The sequence below is a fragment of the Molothrus aeneus genome, chromosome 3, assembly GCF_037042795.1.
Source record: "Molothrus aeneus isolate 106 chromosome 3, BPBGC_Maene_1.0, whole genome shotgun sequence".
Taxonomy (NCBI): domain Eukaryota; kingdom Metazoa; phylum Chordata; class Aves; order Passeriformes; family Icteridae; genus Molothrus; species Molothrus aeneus.
This window is the reverse complement of record NC_089648.1, coordinates 48665413-48685589: the sequence shown is the minus strand read 5'-3', so window position 1 is coordinate 48685589 and position 20177 is coordinate 48665413. Positions and strand designations below refer to the sequence as shown.

Genomic DNA, 20177 nt, shown 5'->3' with positions numbered 1-20177 from the left:
TATATTCTTCTTTTACCTTACACATGCATGAGAAATGGTGTATTTGTGAAACTGGTTAAGGTTTAATTCTGCATCTCTCCCTTAGTGTTGGTTCTGGAGTTGTGCCATAGTTGCTTTCATGAAAACAAGTAGGCTTTAGGGACAAAACTTGAAAATATGTATTCTAAGAGATCTGTCAGAGTTCAGGGGAAACAACTGTAAGGTGTCTGCTAAGATGACATGCAGGACTAGGCTGCCTTGCTGTTCAGATAAATGGAGTTAGAAACCCTGACTCTTGTTGGCAATGAGATTCTTCAGAGAGGTGATGGAATGATTTGTGCTCCAGGACGAGAGTTGCTGTGGGACTCATGAGGGGAGAAATAAAGTACTGATGTCTTCAAATATATCCCTGTCTCTCTGTCTGAAACTCTGTTCTTCCTTATCCAAAAGTCCAGACATCTTGGTCATCCTCTAAGAAACATGTTGGGAACTAAGATGTCAGGAAAGCACTGGTAATTAACACAGTTCACAGGATTCCCTCCATCAGATACTAATGCCGGTAATACAACAATGGAAAAAATTTTAATTTGGTCTTGACATAGTTTCTTTTCTTTCATGTCCCCATTTCTGTGGAAAAAAAGCTTGGAGCCTTGTCTTTGAAGTATTCATTTCTACTGAAAACTTAGTAAGTGCACTTAATTTTGAGTGCTATACAAATGCTTGGTTCTCTTGACACGTATTAAACCCAGGTATTCTAAAAAAATAAGCTGCTTTTTGTTGTTGTTGTTTTAGTTTTTTTTCCCCCAGACAGAAGCAGTGACAACATTGCCCTGGGTATTAATTGTAGGGCAATTAGAATTCATAACTTCTATCTTCTACCAAATTCCTGTTTGCTACTGTCCTGTGAACTCCCAATTCCTTGCTGCCTTTCATTATTTAAATGACCAGTGGTTGAAATCACATGATATGTTCTACTATAGGGCCTGATCCAACATCATTCTGTTATATAAAAATAGTGTTGACTAAGAATGATCAAATATGTTTCTGATTCATCATGGTGTGCCTTGTGCAATGTTTATAGTTAGTCATACTATGCAAATCAATTTAATTAAAACATGTGACAGACTTGTTAATGTAAGTCTTGTGTGATTGTTTTATTGGTGTGTATGTGTGGAAAGTGTTTGTGAATGATGAGACTCTTAAGTTCTTGATGAAGAAGTTCTCCTCATGTTCATGTGCCTTTTTGTGCTGATGAATGAGTTTGACTGAAACAGGGTAGGGCTTCCAGCCTTCTCCTAAATTTTTCCTATGCATGGAAATGCACACAGGTTTAGATTTCTTTGACAGAAGGGGAAACAGTTAACACTTACCTTCTGCCTAGTCACTTCTGAGGAGCTCTAACAGCCCTTGGTCCAGTGTGTGGCGCCGTGCATGTCAGCACAACAGCAAACTGGGAAGAAGGTTTCCCTTCTTATTCTCTAGCATTTTATATTCCTACTGATTAATTCAAGAGGCAATTTTTTTCCTTCCAAGAAGGGGAAAAGAAGAAATCAATTATTATATCAGATGTTTATATACTGAAATTGTTTGAAAATAATTCAGTACAATTAAATTTTACATTACTGCAGTAAAAATAATTGGCTGGTCCTTTATTATCTTGTGTATAAAATTGAGGCCTTAGAGATATCTTTGAAGAGAAACTTAGAAACGTCTATAAAGACAAGGTTACTATGTGTCATTTTTGGAAAACAAGAGGTAGAAGGAAGAGAAAATAGAGAGCTGCAATGAAAAACATTAGGTGTTTGAGACAGTGGTTGACTTAATGGAAGAAAGTGTTTTTTCTAATACAGTAGCTATTTTGGCTATTTCCAAGTTAACTGTAAAAAAACCCCAAAACGAGGTACGGAGATGAATCCTGTCTGTCTTTTTAAGGCTGGTTTGTTTTGTCCTAGATTTAAATGCTAGAGAAAAGGAAGTTTCCAGTGCTTTAAGGCTGGATAAATAGCTGTTTTCTCATATGAGTAGGAAAAAAAAAACCAACCAGAAAACAAAACAGGCCCTACTTTCTCCATCTTTTAGGCTTGACTTCCTGATTCAAAACCTAGTGAAGTAGAAAATAAACAGACATATGATTCCTGAAGAAAACTAGGAACAGATTGAGTTTGGAATTTAGTTAGTTTATGTATATTCCAACATAGCCCTGTGAGGCAGAGGGAGTTGATGATCTTTATGGATCCCTTCAAATTTGAGATTTGTATGATCCAGCACTGCCTATAATATGTATTTTTAAATGAGTTCTTAGAAAAGGCTTTTGCTACAGATTATTAATATTGAAAATATGAAAAATCTATGCAAAATATGATTTGTGTGTTTTGATGATTAGGTATGTTAAAATTTTTTGTTGTAATGTTTTTTGCAGAACAGGATGGGAGATTTTAACTGAATTTTCCTGATTTTTTTTTCCCCAAGAAAAAAACATTTGGAACCTAGTTCCCAATGGAACCCTTTTGTTTCACACAGGGAAAACATGAATATGAAAGCAAAATTCTAACATAGATAACTACCTTGCCCTGAACCTCTTCAGTTGTAAGAAAATCAGAAAAAAAACAATGGAATAGTGGCAATCTGTAAAGGAATGTATGCTAAAATAATATATTTACTTGATCTATTTCTTGATACAAAATACATGCAAGTTGAGGGGAAGCTTTCACAAGGTTGTGGCTGTGGAATGTAAAATTAAGTGCAATTCATTATACTCTAAATCCCAGTAATGAACTTCATGGACAGTTTGGATAGTTTACAGGGAATGAAACAATCCTGTTAATGAAAGAAGATAGCAAATCTAGAATTCAGCCATGGTGACTGGTTTCAACTTCCTTTGCATTTCATAGGTAAAGATATCAAGTCTTAATACCTGATGATGAAGCAGAAACATCTCTCAGCATATTGTCTTAAATATTTACATTTCCCATATCATGATATTAAGTGTCCTAATAGTCCTTGTTAAACTGCTGTTAAAGACTGCTGCATATCAGATGATGGTTTGTGCAGGTAATTACACCTATAGAGTTTAGTTGGTGAAAGTGGGTGTGTTTAAGTGTCATGGTTTGACTGATAATCAGTTTGCAGGTGTTGTAAAAAGGAAAACCCATAAATGACCCAGTGCCCTCAAGATACACAGTTGTCCTCACGCCATCTCTCTCTTGAGAGAGTTTTACTCCATCAGTAAGAGAGCTCAGCTGTGATTGTTTTAATGACAAAAACATGGATGACTAGTGGTTAGAGGGGGGAAAAAATATCAATAATAGAGGTTATTTAAGAAAATTGTTTGTTTTGTCTTTTTTTTTTTCCAAGTGTTGAAAAGCCTTGTTCCTAAAATTATCCACCCCTTTGTTCCCTCAGGAGAATGTTGCTTTCATCCCAGTTTTCCTATAGAAGCTCCCACGTAGATGAGACAAGGCTGAAATAAGCAAAGCTTTCCTGCTAGGAATATCTCAGGAACTTCTTTTTCTTCCTTCAACCAGTGGATTGAGGAAGGGGGAGTTGTCAGTACAGTCTCTTAGGCAGTGCTGGTATCTTTAATATGTGTTCAATAGTATTTTTAGGAATGTTTTTCAGAAAAAAAAAATTTTCCCAAGTGCCTAAAGTTATGGGTTTTTTTATTTTAATAGGTGTCTCTTATACGTAGTAGGTTGAATTTTATTAGGCATTTGAAAACATTTTGTGAGCTGGCATAGTTTTTAACCACAGGGACCTTGAAATAAAATCTTGCTGTGTAAGCTGAATGTGCTGTTGATACTTTTGCTCTGTCACCTCTGCATTAGTAAGTCAACAGGAAGAAAAATGTACCATCAGTTGCCTGTGTGTCATTGCCCAAATCCATCTGCACCAGCCCCTGAAGCGTCAAACTTGGTTATTACTACATTTTGCATGGAGGGCAAGTTACTCTTATGGGTGTGGGGGATTCTGCAAGGACCAAGGAAGTAATTCTCAGTCCTGTAGCTGTTCTGCATAATAGGGAAATGGACATGCTGAAACAGTAAACATACCTGTAAGGTGGGAAGCTGCTCCAGTCAGGTGTATTTTTGTGTACATACTTCTGGCATGTTTTGAAATGCCTATTTAAGGACTTTCTAATCAAAGGCGATTAAACATAATTTTTAAAAGGGTAGAAATCCTTACTTAGGGACTTAAAGCAGTGAAACGGGGTGGAGCAATATTTAATGAAGCTGCCATATAAATATTGTTTTCTATTACTTTTTTCTCTTGGCAAATCTTGGCACGTATGGAAAACTGTGATGGTACTAACTACTGTCCACTTTCTGTGATGATGTGTGTTCTGTTATGTAGTGTTTGTGGGAGGCGTTAGGTGGATGGGATTTGAGGAATGAAGCTGCTTCTCTTTATGGAATAAAGTAGTGGTGCCTGTATAAACGCCAGAAGGCAAATTGCTGAGGCAAAGAGCAGCTTGTGTTAGAGCTTCTTTCCTTACTCTTTTGTCCACACCCTGTAGTACAAAGCGTCTCTAACTGCACACAAATGTCATCATGTGCAGCTTCCGTGTACACCCAGAGTCCAAGGTGTAGCCAGGAGGAAATACATGCTAGAGATGGGCTCTGGGCTTGGTCCTGAAAAATGCTTCTGTTTTGGTTGGGTGTTTTGTGGCTGTGCTGGAGAGGGAAGAACGGTGCAGCTGAGCCTTCAGGTGGTGCTGTGTTCTTCTCAATCTGCTGTGGTCCTGGCTCATGAGCCTGAGATGTGCAAGGACAGAGCTATCTTGCCAGCTGAGCATGATCCAGGACTCCTCTGTAAAGAGCATCCCAGGCCACTGTGGCAGTCAGCATCGTTCATGTCATAAATTCTGACCCTGCTTTGGTTTTGTTACCCTTGTTGTTGAGGTGATCACATAGATCTGTGTGACTCGCAGTTTTCAATGAGCCACCTACAGACTTGTCAGCTAATGTCTGTGCCATCTTGTGGTGGCTGATCAGGTTACATCAAGATTCTCTTAAAAAAACAAACAAAAAACCAACCAAAACAAAACAACCCTGAAGTGAGGAAAAATAATGTACTTTTGAAATTATAGAGTGATTCCAGCTGGCAGTTTTTCTTCAGTAGCATTTTGAAATGGTGAGCACACCCTGAACTGAGGTGGAAGCAGATGAAGTTTAAGGTGTCTCTCAGGTGAAATATCCGGCATGTTGCATAGTGGCATTTGCAGCTGTGAAGGATGAAACATTCAGACTGCCAAACTTGTGAGCAAGCATTGTGTTGTAAATGGCTTAAGAAAATCCAGAATGCTGGATTTTATGAGCTGGATCCAGAATGCTGGATTTTTTTTTTTTTTTAATGAGGGAAATCAATTAACTAAAACTACCTGGGCTGCTTGGACTTTGCTCATTTTGTGAAGTGTATGTTAAAGGTTGATGCTGTAAAACTAATGGCGTGGCACAGAATTTTCAGAATTTTGTTGCCCCATGCTTTCCACACAAACTAGAAATTCTCATTTTTGCGTTTTCACATGTGGAAAAGAATGTTCCAACACCTGTCTGTAATTGTGGGTGTATGCATTCCTAATGCAAAAGGTATGTACTGCATAGGAAGGTGATTAAGGGGGTGGGGGGGCGGCGGCACACACGACACCCAGCACATGCAAATACAGAAGAGGACTCATCCTCATTGTTTTAGGTTAGGCTGAAATTTTTAAACATGAATAAGCAGAACAGCTGAGCAAAAAGCAGGTTCATGCCTGGTGCCTTCCAGGCTTCTTTTCACTCAGTGCTCATCTGCTTGTGCAACGGCAGCTCCATTCTCCCGCTGCCTGGAGAGGAGGAAGGAGCAGCCCGTGCTGCCGAGGAGCTTCCAGCTCTCCACAAGCGTGCAGGAGACAGCGTTCCCAAGGCTGGCTCGCTGCAGCTGAGGAGACAGCACTCATAGACCCTCCTTTGATTAGGATGTGTCCGTGTTGTCAGGGCAACTGTTAACAGCGGCGTATCATATTTTCTCCTCTTGTACTGCGTGCTGAATATTTTAGTGTGCTGTGGCTGGAAGAAGGTTGCAGGGAAGAAGGTGCTGCTGCGAGGAACCTGGAGCTGTGGGCTGGGATCTGATTGAACAGGTTAAGACAGCAAAGAGCAGCATCCAAACCAATGTGCCTTTGATTAGGGCTTTTCTTCAAGGAGGGGAACAACTGCAAGCCTTTCCTGCCGACTAGATGTTGGTATTTGTCAGCTGTTTGCATACTGCTTATCCATAGGGGATCTGTTACAAGTGCTCAAATGAGCAGACAGCGTTGCAGCTAGCAGCTAATTAGGGGCTGGAGTTTCTTACTTTTTTTAATAAGCAAGAGGCAACAGCAGCATGCCTGGTTCAACTACTGCCCTCCGACAAGAGAGACTGAAGAAAAGTGCCAGGCCAAATCCCCCAGGTTTATTCACCATTAATGAAGAGGATGAACAGCAAAAAAATGGGAATTCCACAAGACTGAAAGGTACGTTACTGTTCTGCAGTGCACTCAGGGCTGCCTGAGGGATAGCAGGCACAGCAGTGTTTTATTAGCTCCTCTGTGTGCTACAGAGTCTGTAAGTGACTGGTGCAGTTTGGCACTCACAAATGTGCTGTGCATGATAGGTGTGTTTAAATCCCCTGGCTTGTTATGCAATCGGCTGCTTTGACTGTGAAGAAAACAATACTTTTTCGTTATTAATCACAATTCTTCTGGTAGGGATAGTGGTCCTGTATCTGAAATATATGAGTGAGTTTCTGTGTGTTTACTTTGACTTCTGTTTACAGTCTGGGTAAAAAACTGTTAAAAAGAAGGGTAGGCTTGGAGAGTAGAGAATGCAATGCCTGCCTGTTACAGAAGACAGCTTTGCCAAAGACAATGTGAAACTGTCCATACTTCCACTTGTGTGCGGGAGGGGCAGTGTGCCTTTGGCAGAGTATAAAAATACACATTGTTCTAATATGCTGACTTTTTGTCTGACAACAAAACAGAAAACACAAACCCGAAAAATTGTTAAAGAAACATATTTATGGTGCTTAGGGTAGGTAAGCAGTGATGGCAGAGGGATACTGATGGCCATTGATTTATAGTAGGATAGTAGGTCTGTTAAGCCTGTGTAGTCACTGTCTCCCTTGTATTATTTAATTCCTATTTCCTACATGGATCCTCGTATTTAAACTCAGTCTGGCAGGGATTCTGCTACTTACAATTGTGACTATTTTTTTTTTCTTCGAGTGGTTCTATGTGTATGAGCACTCCTTTTGGGGGGGCGGAGGGAGGGGGTGGATTGTACCAGTTTTTGTTTACAAAACAAATGTTAGTTTGTAGCCTCAAGACACTGCTTTAAATTTCAGTTATTACCATTCTACCATGTAACAGGAGAGCCTAGAAAGCATTTAAATAGCAAATTTATAGCATGTGTATTTATTAGAACTGAATAATTTACAGCTAACTGATTATTTTCTTTTTCTTGTAAAAGCTTTTACAAACAAATTCAGAACTCAGGTCTTATTTGTTGGGTTTTTTGAGTTTGCAGCTTGTACTCTTTTTTTCTCAGAATAGTAAAAAACTTAACTGGTTAGAGTTTCATGATAAAATATATATTGCCAGTCATTGTTAATATGCCTGTTGTGTTAGGGTCTTGTGTATGCTGTAAGTTAACTGCTCTTCTGTGTATTTGAAACTGCCCATATAAAATGGAGATCCAAACTCTAGCATGAGGTTATTGAGTTCTTAATGTTTTAAGAAGCATATTACTTTCCTTTATCACCCACTGGATGGCTTCCAGAGTCAACAGTCCATAAAGCTAAAAATCAATAATTTGCCTGGTTTTATTCAATGGCACTGCTAGTTTCCCAACAATTTGTTGACTTAGCTACTCTTTTCTACTTGCAAGAGCTGCACATATGTGCTTATCCTTTGTCTCTCTTGTTTTAACTGAGATTTGATTTTTGATTATTCCTTTATTTTCTATTGTTGCTGTGAAATGTAAGCAGATGCATGTGAACAGTAGCACAGACAGCAAGCAAACAAGTTCATGCAGTTTTAAGAAGATAAAAAATTTGTCAGCTTACCTTGACTACTCCTGGTGAGAAATAATATAGGAAATGGTACAAAATATTCTGGAACAATATTCATTTGCTTTTCATTTTACTAAATATTTAAAGTAGCTCATAGTGTCTCTAGAACAGTACACCATTTGCACAGTGATACCTGTTGGTAAATACCTATGTCTGTACATTTGAATGTTATCAGTCATTAGGTGGGTTAGCCTGGAATGCCTGGTAATGAAGAATGCATGTACTCAGGATGCTGTTCTTCTCACCTGGTACCAAGAAAGTTCACTCCAGTGCAGCTCTGACTGGGTGATGGACCCACATGGGGCTTTTGTGAATCTTTAGTGTCTGTTTTCTCTTGCTTCTTTACAGAGTTTGCCTTTCTTAGTTCTTTACCTGTTGTTTTTGCTCAGCAAGCACCTGCAGCTACTGAGATTTTTTTTTTTCTCTCTAGCACATCCTAAGTCAGGGTTGTCTTTGTGGGAAATGGGCTAAATGTTGTCTTAATCTGCAATTTCTGTTATCATGCTGGACCTGTCTTTGTACAGCAGTTTAAAACCCAAGAGGCCTTTAATGGATCTGATACTCCAAAGAAGTTCCTTCCTCCATTAAGAGTATTTCAATATCATCACAAGATTTAAAATAATCAATATTTTCATTGTTCAGATCTTTTTAGACTACTAAGCCTTGATTAGACTTTTTATGAGAGTTGTTTTATCATCTTGGAAACAAATATTTATGTGGATCTTAAAGTGGCTGGCCTTTGTGAGGTTTTCTCTAAATTGATTTTAGTACTGGCCATTCCTCTGCTTGTCTGGCTGTCTGCATTGTAATTGGAGGAGTCTGGTGGGCAAAATGAGTTTGTTTCTCCAGTGAAAACAAATAATGACAATGTTGGAGATATGAAAAGCATGCAATGACCTTTATAGCCAAGTGCTCCTGATCTTTCCTTTGCTTTGATGTGAACTGTATTTACTGCTTTTTCAACAAATATTTCAACTTCCTTTCCTCTTCTTGGTTTTGGAACAAGGCCTGCATATTTGTTATATATCTGTATGTCACCCACTGTTTCAGGGGTGTCTTGAGATGCTGTTGTGTAGTAGAAGAGTGCAAATAAAAATTACTTTGATTATCCTTTTTTACCTTTATTAACAGTATTTATTCTCCTTTCCTGTTATAATATTCAGGAATTTTGCTACATAGTACACTCTTCAAATACAATTTCTATGGGTTTACAGAAGCTTATTCTGCACTTGAATTGGTTTTTGGTTTAGTTACCAGCTTTCCTGCAGTTCTGCGTCTATATTCACAAAGAAAACAGGCAAAACAGGAAGAGAACCACACACTTAGCAGCCTTAATGTTTCCTTAAAGTGTGTGTAGTTAAACAGATATTGTTTCTGTGACTGAAGAGAATGTATGTATGTGGTTCTGTACATAAATCACAAATACATCACTTTGAGTAGATTAGTGTTTAATTACAGGTATCCATCCTGTGTGTGTGAACTTCAGCTTCAGCCATTCCTTGAATTCAGGCACAAGCAATTCAATGTGCCTTAGAAGATTTCCCTCCTCTGCTCTGTTAATTTTGTGCTCCTTGGATGTAGTCTTAAAACCTTGCTCAATTTTATGAAATTTTAAAGTGATGCTTCCTCTCCTTCCTCTTAGGAGGAGGACCTTCTCAACTGTTGATAATGTGTTTCTAAAACTATCACTTGACAAGGCTGGAAAAGCAATGCTTATGTTTCTGGGTTATGAATTTGAATACTTAATAACTGAAATAATTATGACATTTGTGACAAGTTAGTGAAAAGTCTCAATTTAGCAATGGAATCCTTCACCATCCTGCTTATTTAAAACTCATCAAGGGAGAGGGTACCTCTAATCTACTGAGTGAGTATTGCTAATACAAAGCTGGACATACCTGCCTTAGCTTTCTGAACAGTAGCACTGATTCTTTGTCATCTTGAAAACAAGAGAAGGGCTTTTTTCAGTCCCTTGGTGAATGACAGTGATGTCAGTGATCACCAGCAGATTTTGCAACTGTTCTGTGGCTGGTAATGTTTGTGCATACTGCTCATTTCAGATGAAAGATTTGTTCTTCCAGAGACATGGAGGAGATTTCTTATATCATGACTGTTAGGGTGCTTAGTTGCCATGTTCTGCATGTGATAGGGAAACATATTTCTTTTTAGACTCAGATTGTCTAACTTGTAGTTCAGTTGTTGTCTGTTACTGTGTGTCTATACCCAAAGCAAACTTAAGATACCTGAAAGAAAAGGGAACTTGGCATCTTAGGTGCATTAAACTGATAGTCCTAGACACTGAAACTGTATACTTACAAAACAGGTATTGCATGGGGCGTGGAAGTGTAATTTTATCCCACGCTGCAGAGTCTGTGCCTCAGGCAGGATCCAGCATGACAGTGGAGTCTCTGGCTTTCACCACACTTTAAACCAACAAAACTGCCTGGGATGGTGGCTCTCAATGGGGCCTCTTGATGCTGGTCAGGAGGCTGACCTCCAGTTTGTTTGGGGCAAAAAATGGTGAGCCAATTGTTGAAGGCTGATGAACTGGCTTACCAAAATCAAGTACTGGAGGTTTTTCTGACAATATATAGCCCTATTTGCCCATCTGCATTTGAGGCAAAGTGAGTGAAAGGTGGATGGAAGGAAGGACAGGAACCAATTCTCATTTCGATGCTGGTTGTGTAAAGGGGCAGGGTTGAGAACCCAGACAGTGTGGTCTGGTGTCCCGCACCTTCCACTGAATTCTGCTGATGTGTCTGTGCACTTCCTTTCTTTCTGCTAGCTAAGGTCAGGAGAAGAGGGGTCCAAAAGTATCTTTGATTCTTCTGGACATTTATTTACAGAATCACAGAAAAGGTTGAGTTGGAAGGGATCCACAAGGATCATTGAGTCCAGCTCCTGGCCCATCACAGGACCATCCCTGAGAATCACACCATGTGCCCAAGAGTATTGTCCAAACATTTCTCAAACTCGGTTAGGATTGGTTCTGTGACCACTTCCCTGGGGAGCCTGTTCCAGTGCCCAACCACCATCTGGGTGAAGAACCTTTTCCTGATATCCAACCTAAACCTCCCCTGACACAACTTCAGGCCATTCCCTGAGGTCCTGTAACTGGTCAGCATAGAAATCACTGTCTGCCCCTCCTCTTCCCTGCACAAAGCAGTTGTAGATTGCAATGAGGTCTTTTGAAATGCCTCTCAAAGTGTCTGCGAGGTACATTCTTTTAAAAGCCCTACATTCATTGTTTACAGTGTAGCTGTTGGGGATACAAAACGAACTGGTGTTTTTTTCAGGAAACCCCTGCCTCTGTTTGTAGGGAGTCCCCATTCATAGCTGTAGGTGCTAGGTAGCAGGAAGCATCCCATTTGTAACCATGACAAAGAGATCCTAACATGAAGAAATTTATAAGCAGTAAAGGAAAGAGACTATGCTGGAAGTCTGGGGGATAGCAGGGAATGTGTCTACAGACCAGTAGAGCAAATCTGATTTGTTCAGTCCCTCTGGCTTTCAGAGTGAAAGTCCAAGGTCTGAGGACTTGGCTTGTATTGTAACACAGCCTGTTCATCAAAGTGTGAGCTGGGATTACTGACAGTGCTTATCTGTGCTGGGTGAGAATCATCTTACACTTCTAGCTCAGTCCCATGAGAAGAGGCTTCCACGGCTGATTCTGAAGGATTTTGTTCAGTTCTTTTGGTGACTACTTTTTTGGGGGGAAACAGCCTGTGGTCTATTCATGTGTTCAGGGAGCACACTTGACATTGAGTGCATTGATGGCAAAAGTAAAAAAAAAATATGATGTTGATAGTTTTGAAAGTTTAAGTTATTTGTTAAGGTGCATTCAGTTGAACTTGGCATGTGAACTAGGATAATCCCTTCTAAGGAAAGACTGAATTTTGCAAAATAGCTTTTGTTAAGTACATGCAGTTATTTCAACCAAGGTCTAAATGATAACATGGTGTTCAGCAGAACTGCTGAACTGGGGAGAATAGGATGCAACATTTGGCTACTGTACTTGCAGGATGGGATGCTTGTTGAAGTTGCAAAGAGATTGGTGTTCAGTTTGAGATAATTCTCAAGAAAGCTTGAGAAAGCTTTCTTGAAAGAATTTCTTGAAAGAAACACCACTCATGAAAGATTGACAGCAAGCAGTGGAATTTTTCCCTATTCCCTATTATCTCTGTAAAAGTCATGACTTTAAAAAACTGGAATTTGATATATGATTCTGTGTGGAAAATAAGTGTAAAGGGAATGTGGGTTCATGGCCATTTCTTATGGGGAAAAAGAGAAACCTGGAGAGTGATAGATCTGTCCAAGAATCCTGAAATGCTCTGAGTTCTTGTTGCATTCTTTTTTCCCTGAAAATATGCCAATAATACTATTTAGAGGACTTTATACAGTAACACAACTTTGGAATAAGTTGACAGCAAGAAGAAATGGATTCCCGTTTCCTATTGTACTGTGTGACACACACCATGTTTTTATTTTGCAGTGAAAAATTGAGGCAATAGCTTAGCTCATGTTTTCAAAAGAAATACATTGCACTTTATCACCTGATGTTTTTGTGATTGTGGTTTTGGTTCTCTTGCTGCTGTTTGCAAAGCTTGCTCAGAAACTGCTGTATCTGTTCACTCCCTCTAAGCTGGCTTTTTACCCAGGTATGTAGCAGTCTAAATTTATTTTTAAGGGAAAAGCTTTTGCTTGTCATGTTGAACTCCAGAGAAATTAATGAGCACTGGCCTAGGGCGTTGCTTGTGGCCATGAGTGGTGATGGAGCTCTATGTATTACCAGGATCAGCTGATTCAGTGGGAGTACATAATTTTTCTTCCTACACAAGCTCACATGTGTGCCTTCTTTGCTTTCTTATCTACCTACAGAATAATTTTTGTGCCTTTTTAATTTTTTCTGGCTTCTTTGAATTCAATCTGTACTTTACAACCGGAGGCCTTGTTTTTCTGTTGTTTGAGAATTAGGAGTTCTGAATGACAGCATCTCAAAAGAGTCTCATGGCATTATCAGACGTCTCTTCAGAAGTGATTTGTGGATGTGGGATTTTTTGTTTGTTTGCTGAGACATGCTATGGTATTATTTAATCTAGTCTACCCAACCTCAGACCACAACAGTAATGTTCCAGAACAAATGCCACAATGATTAATGCAATTTGCTCTGTTTTAATGAACTGCCTTTAGTCACTGAAGGTGCATCTCACAGTGCATTGTATTTGCAGCCAAGCACTGCTTGAAACTCATGAGTTTTAGATGCATTGAGTTGAAGCATGGTTTGAGTGGACACTGATGTCTATAGGTCAGATTTGTATAATGAATGTAAGAGACACTAAGAGCCAATGTTTAATAAACAAAAATGCAGATGAAGTATCAGAAATTAAATCAGAGTATTCTAAAACTTGGACTTTGAAAACTTGCTGCTTGAAGTAAATTATTTTTCTTTTTCAGCAGAGTGGAATCACATTTACTAAATTCTGCATAAAACTCACATTGATTTATAGGGCTAACCATGAAACCCATGACTGAATTGTCCCAAGCCTCATCGTAGTGTGTAGATGTAGCCTTAACTGCTTAGTCAAGTTCAAGGGAGGAATGACTAGGGGTAGCATGCAGATGGTATAAATTTTCTTTTTATGCTGGCAGTTTCAGAGGAGAACCACTTGAATGCTAGCTTCACTTTCTCCTTTAAATGATTAACTTGCTGATAATGGCTAGAGTAAATGAAGTTCCAGAAGGCAGGTCACTGCAGCTTAACGTGGATGCAGGTTTCTCCAGAAAGCAGAATTGTGTCCCTGTTGTAGTGGAGGAGACAAGGGGTTTGGAGCAGGCTATACCAGTGAAAAACTGAACTGCTTTGTCAGTACTGGCACATACCTGTAACTCTACTCTGTGTTTTTCTCCTGGGGAGCTCTGAGTTGTTTTGAAGTAGATGAATACCTTCTGTAGCTTCAATGAGATGGTGGTACGAGATTGATTTTTATTGTTTGTTGAAGTTTTTGTTCTGTTTTATTCTGGACAAATAGATTTTCATCCAGTTACTTCAGATCTGTTGAAGCCTAGTTTTGCTCTTCAGCTCTCTGGAGGAAACAGTTTTTCTCAGGGATTAGCTGTATTTCTGCACATTTTTATGTAGTTTATCTGTGCAGTTGTCAACAAGAAGAAACTGGGTTTGGAATTAAGAGTTTGAACAAATCAAGCATAGGTATCTAATGAGATGTAAAATGTGGCAAGTAGCAGAGATTCCAAGTTATAGAGGTCTTACAGTTGATGCTTATCACACAGGAATAAAAATTCAGTTAGATGAAGCACTCCTTCTTATCTGGTACTAGTGTCTGTAGAGATGGCTTCAGGGAAAGCAGGAGTTTCCTGGTAGAAGTCACATTTGTGGTTTTTCAACTGGTCTCTAATTGCAGCAAGGGGTCTTCAATAGTGCATGTTGGAGGCCAGATCTACAATCAACTTAATTCATAGACCAACTGACTTCTGTTCTGAGAGTTATCCAAAACCCTCAAGAAGCCAGGAGAAATGGTCAAGGTACTGGGGTTCCCAGAAGGGACTCAATGTACTTAGAGTTTGTGGTTTGGTTGCTGGCCACCTGCTCATCAGTCTTTATTTCTTCTGTTTCACATCACTGCAGTGTGAGCCTCCAGTAATGCCTACTAATTGGCCTAGTCTTCACACAGAGGTTGATTGATTGATTTATTTTCACTGTCAACATTCTTCTGAGTTGTCTTCTTATATCTGAAGCTGACATAGGACCAAGTCTCCTTCTACAATGTCACACCAGGCACAACTGCTCACAGATCTCTTCTGTGCTCTGCCACTGGCTTTTTGTTGAGCATTGAAGGGCTATGAAATGAAGCTGGTGCCATGGCACACCCTTACAGGAAATACTCCAGCTGGTGAATTCTGTCTTCACAAGAGCTTTCCTGCAGCATACTGCCATATCCACCTTCAATTGCACGGTATGCCTTGCTAAAAATGTGCTCTTTCCTAATCAAGAAAAGGGTTGCTCCCTGAAAGATCTGAGGATAGTCAATGACACAGAAAAAATTAGGAAGAATTTTTATCATCTTTCTGTTGGGAGGCAGTAAGGAAAAGGATTAAGGAGCTAACACTTTCAAAACTCAGTTTTCTCTAGGATGCCTGAGTTCTGATTTGATTGATGGGAATATGATTGTAGTGCTGATGTCCTAGGCAGACAGTCTGAGAAGTTGAAAGTCCAGTGAAAGATCCTTGACCTAAAATCTATGATACTCTAGAACATTTTGTTAAATGTGCTGAGGAGGCTTGGGTGGGGATTTTTCCTTCTTGAATTCCTATCTTTTTCGGCTTCTTTTTAAGCTCGTGCACAGGCAAGGCGTATTATAGAAGTGCTGACAGAACTTGATTCATACTGTTGTATCTTAGTGTACAAAGCTATCTTGTTTCTCAATTCTGCTTCAGGAAGCTTTTCTGAAAGCTGTTTTGGAAATGCAGGTTTATCCAGTTACCCGCCCTTGAAATAAGAAGTCCTTCTTTCACACAGCCAGTTCTGGCTTTGGGTTTTTTTCCTTTATTCAAAGTCAATTGCCTCATCGCCTGCATGCTGACTAAATGCACTAGTAAAATTACAGTACTGAATTTTGGCTTGTGTGCTAAGACACCACTAATCACACCAAACACATCTGAGCTGTTTCTAAGGACAGAGATGTCATGTCAGTGGAGTTTGCACTAGTTTATAGTGCAGGAGTGGCAGTGTGGTGGAAAACAATCTGATGAACCTTCTTGCCTGTCATTTCTTCTTAATTGTAGCAGTGCTTTCATTGAGGAATGTACATCCCATCTTGAACATGCGGTCCATACAAATTCTAGATAATGCCGCTTTCACTTTTGGTGTGCATCTCCTTTCACTAGAAAAATGAAAACATGTTTACCTCACTCTCATTCTCTGCAGCAAAGGAAGAAAAAGTAGGTTTTGTTTTGTTGGGTTTTTCTAAACACAAACAACCTTTACTAGCCACCTAACAATGGTAGTGATGTGTTTACTTGCAGTCTGAACTGCAAAATAAGAGGTAAGGAAAAAAGCAGATGGCAGTTGCCATCTGTAAACCAGAAAAGGACAGCAACAACCAGCTGCTGAGAGAGGTATTGGCAATAAAACCAGGCTGCAGATCAAGTAGTTTGTGCTTGTTGTGCCTGGGTTATCACTGTTTTGATATGTTCTTACACTTCCACTTTGGTTTTTTGTGAATTATGCTGTAATGTATTGATCTGCTTCTGTGCTAGTATTTTTCTCTACCAGATTATTGTCAGCTTTAGGAAACACAATTGTCATAGTTTGTGTCCAGGGAGTTTCTATGAGCCTCACCATCCCTGTGAGTTAGGTAGAGTTATGCTGCTGTAAACCATACCTCACATGCTCAGTGTCACTGAAGGCTGCATGCAGCACAGCCTGGCTTTTCTCTACAGTATGTTCAACTTAAATCTTTGTAGTCAGTAACTGATGCAGAGCAAAGCAGTACTGTGCAGACTGGGGTGGTCACACAGAGCACAGAAATGGTTGTGGATGCCTCCTGGTTTTTTTAGACTTTTTTTACAATTCCTCTCAGATTTCACATGTTTGTGGCATCTGCGTGATGAGCAATGTTCCAGGACTGAAATATTTAAGGTGATAGTAGGATGGTTTGATCTTCCTTTCCTGAGAAGTGAAGACAACATCTCCATGATAATTGTGTTGCAGTTCTGAAAAGGCTCCTGACCCCAAGGTTCGCAGAGGTGATTTCTGCTCATTTTATTTCTGCAAACAGGCCCTGCTATTGCCTGACTATAAACAGTTCAGTGTGTTTTGCTGCTACTAGCAGTTTCCTTTAAGGGAACTCTTAACTAATCTCCATGAGGATTTAGCTTACTCTTTGAGAAACTGCTGCTGTTTAGTCTTTCTTTATACTCCAGGCTGGGATTGCAGACTTTTCTTAAACTTGTCCCGGGATTTCTTTTCAAAAATATCTAGATAATTGTCAGTAGCAAGCTCTTACCCCTAAAATCTAGTCCCAGATGCTTAAACTGAGGTTTGGTTTTTTTTCCTATACATCAAGGCACAAAGGTTTGCTGATGTCAAAGTCTGACAGCCAGTTTTCAGTAGAGTTCTTGGGCAGGGGTACTTTTAAGATGTCATTGGCCTCTTCTGTGTTCCTGCCTTTTTTGTGGGGGAGATGTGGGGGGTGTGGTTGGTTTAGTTCTGTTTTATTTTTAAGTAGGGGAAACATCAATATGGGTTTGTAATCCTGATGAGTTCCCGGGAGCTTTCAGAAGGAAGGGAGTCTGTGTTAGGGAGAGAGGTTATGCTCCCTCTTCCATTCACTTTTGTGACATCATATAAAGTAACATAGCTTTAGAAGGAAACAAGGTAGGGAACAACTTCATGAAAAGGTTCACTTCTGCATTTCTGGTGTTGGTAACATGTTTTATGCTTAAAATGAGCCAAGATACTTCTTAAAACATAGTGGATTGATAGAGTTACTGCATGCTTATAAGTGGGATGTTCTGTTCTGAAGTAAAGAGAAGCCAGTACCCTTAAGAGTAAGATTTTGAATTTTTCTCTGTGGTTATAAAACTTGTTGTAATGTGTGTCTGAGGAGAGGGGGAGGCATTTCCTTACTTTTAAAGGACTTTTGCCATCCTCATTCTTAGCAAATTCTCTTCACAGAATATCCAACCTGACCTCACTTCGGTGGACTGAGCTAGTGTGGAAGTACACTGAGCTAGGAGGCTGGGAGTGAGCGAGAATGACACAAGTCAAGAGAATCCCAGAATGGTTTAGGCTGGAAGGAACTTTAAAGCTCATATACTTCTGACCCCCCTGCTGTGGGCAGAGACATATTCCATTAGAGCAGGTTCCTCAGAGGCCCATCCAGTCTGGTCTTAAGCACTTCCAGGGATGAGATCTACAGCTTCCATGGGCAACCTGTTGTAGTGTCTCCCCACCCTCACAGTGTGGGGAATTCCTTTCCAACATCTACTCTAAACCTACCCTCCTTCAGTTTGAAATCAATTCCCCCTTGTCCTATCACTACCTATCTTCATGACATTTTTTTTCTCCAGATGGCATAACAGTATATTTATAAAAACTGAGGCTTGCTCTTCACTTGAGGAAAGCTTGTTTTTCAGTTTTAAAGCTGCTTCCTTCTGAGACTGGTTATTGGAAAATAACCAGTTATTGATTAACAGTCCCTCTGAGACCTTTTCACATGGAAATTCTTGTGACTTACAGAAAAAATATCATGTCTAGTAGCATTTACAGGAACAGTATCTGTTTCCCTCTCTGGGGAGAGGAAACTTGTTTTTACAGAACATCCTGACAATAGTGATTATATGAGAGCTTTCCCATCTGATTCAAATATTTCATGCTGTGTAGGGATTATTGAATATTACTCTGCAGGAAAACAGTCAGCCAAAGAAGTTCTAATTACTTACTGGCAGAGCAACAGTGCACCTCCTTTCCAAAACCTCTGCACAAGGTTTTCTCCCTTTCTTTTTGTCAGACTTTCCATTTGCTTAAATGTTCTTTAAGTAAAAACAGCATTTATTGTTTCCTCCAGATTGATTTAATATGGAGCATAACATACATATATTTGTGAGGTACATATCACAAATACTTTTTTTAACAACATATTTGGCCTGTAAATTTTTGAGAAGACTTTGCTACTTGTAGATATTAAAAGATGTGAAATCACTGTGTGCATGTCCTTAAACCTCTGCTCTCTATTGCACTCTTGGATCTTTAAATGGGAAAATCCAATGAGATCTGGCTTTTCTATTATATAAGACACTGTTGTGCAATTATAAATGCTAATGCCATGTTCCAAATACCTTTATTTTGTGCTGCACTACAAAGCAGTGCAATGTTGGATTATGTTTTTATGCTTTGCTTTTTAAAGGGAGGAAAATAAAATGAGGAAAACTGGGAATCTGTTGGTGTCCTGCATGCCTTTAAGATTAATTGGGACTTTGTACTGAAAGAGAAGCTAATTTGTGTTGAATGCAGCTGGCTGCTGAGTAAGTGGAGCGTTGAGGCTTATGTTAATTGGCAGTTGTGCCTTTTCTGCTGTTTCCTGGTGCTGTACTCGGTGACCTGGTTGGGCCGGGCTGGCATGGCCTGTATCTGGTCAGAGCTGCTCACACCCTGCTGCTTGCAGAGTGGGGCTGCTTTAATGGACACTTGCATGGCACGATGGCCATGGTGCTCCGAGCTCTGCCCGTCACGTGCCAGTGGAGCCAAGAGCTCTGCGTGCTGAGGTGCTGGTGGCCAAGCAGATGGAAATGGAGTTTGCCTGCCAGGCTGGTTTGCTGGCTCTGCTGCCACTGCATCGGATTGCCTATTCATGGACTTGAGATGTAGATATGTACAACAGTTCATATAATCTTCTGTGCAGTTTGAGTATCTTTTGGTAAATTTTGCACATACAGAGCTGCCTGGTCAGCCTGGGAAATAACAAATTTTTGAAGTATTTCCATTCCCTGTCCCAGCTGGGTAAGACATTCTAACATATTATAGTGTGATTTGTGATTTTGGTGAAGCTTATTGGCTAAACTTTTTTCATCAGTGGTGTTTGTATTTCTGCTGTCTGTGGGTACCTTTTGGAGGATATCTTCATGTCAGAGCTTTCCAAGCAAGGATTGCTGCTGACTGCTGTGGCAAAGTACAGAGCAGTGCTGTGGTTATGTGCTTAGTGCTTTTGACATGAAGGGAAGCCTTTGCCCCTGTATCTGCCCTTGAGCAAGGGGGGTACTACCCTTCACCCACATACTGTGACATAGGTGTTTGTGAGGCATCGTTGACAACTCTGCCAATACTTCAAATAGATTATTTGAGAAAGAACAATAGTTAATATTGCTAAGCCATTCCTTCACCCCCAGGTAAACAAAGTAGGAGCACTTATTTATGGGGAGGAGATGGAGTATGGTTTGTTTTGAGGGTTTTTTTTTCAAATCCTTAAACAAATACAGACATAGGCAGATTATTAATGCCAGAAGGGTGTGGGAAGAAATTACACTATTGGTTGTGTCACAGGCTTTGGCAAAATGAAACCCAAGGCTTGTAGACAGCAATTCTAGATCCCGTTCTT

At 39.9% G+C, this 20177-nt stretch overlaps 1 protein-coding gene across 7 annotated transcripts in view; it reads left to right on the top strand.

Annotated features, from left to right (window-relative positions):
* The window catches only part of MAP7 (microtubule associated protein 7), a 109637-nt gene that overhangs the window by 4611 nt on the left and 84849 nt on the right, over nucleotides 1-20177 (top strand). For 2 of the 7 annotated variants that reach the window (XM_066546869.1, XM_066546867.1), the window contains exon 1: nucleotides 5904-6469. The exons of 1 other annotated variant lie outside the window; for it this stretch is intronic. In XM_066546869.1, coding sequence (XP_066402966.1) covers nucleotides 6340-6469 — 130 coding nt within the window. In that variant the 5' untranslated portion in view covers nucleotides 5904-6339. Of the gene's footprint in view, nucleotides 1-5897; nucleotides 6470-20177 lie in introns of those variants that run through there. 4 more of the 7 variants (XM_066546872.1, XM_066546871.1, XM_066546873.1 and 1 more) reach the window with 3 other exon arrangements.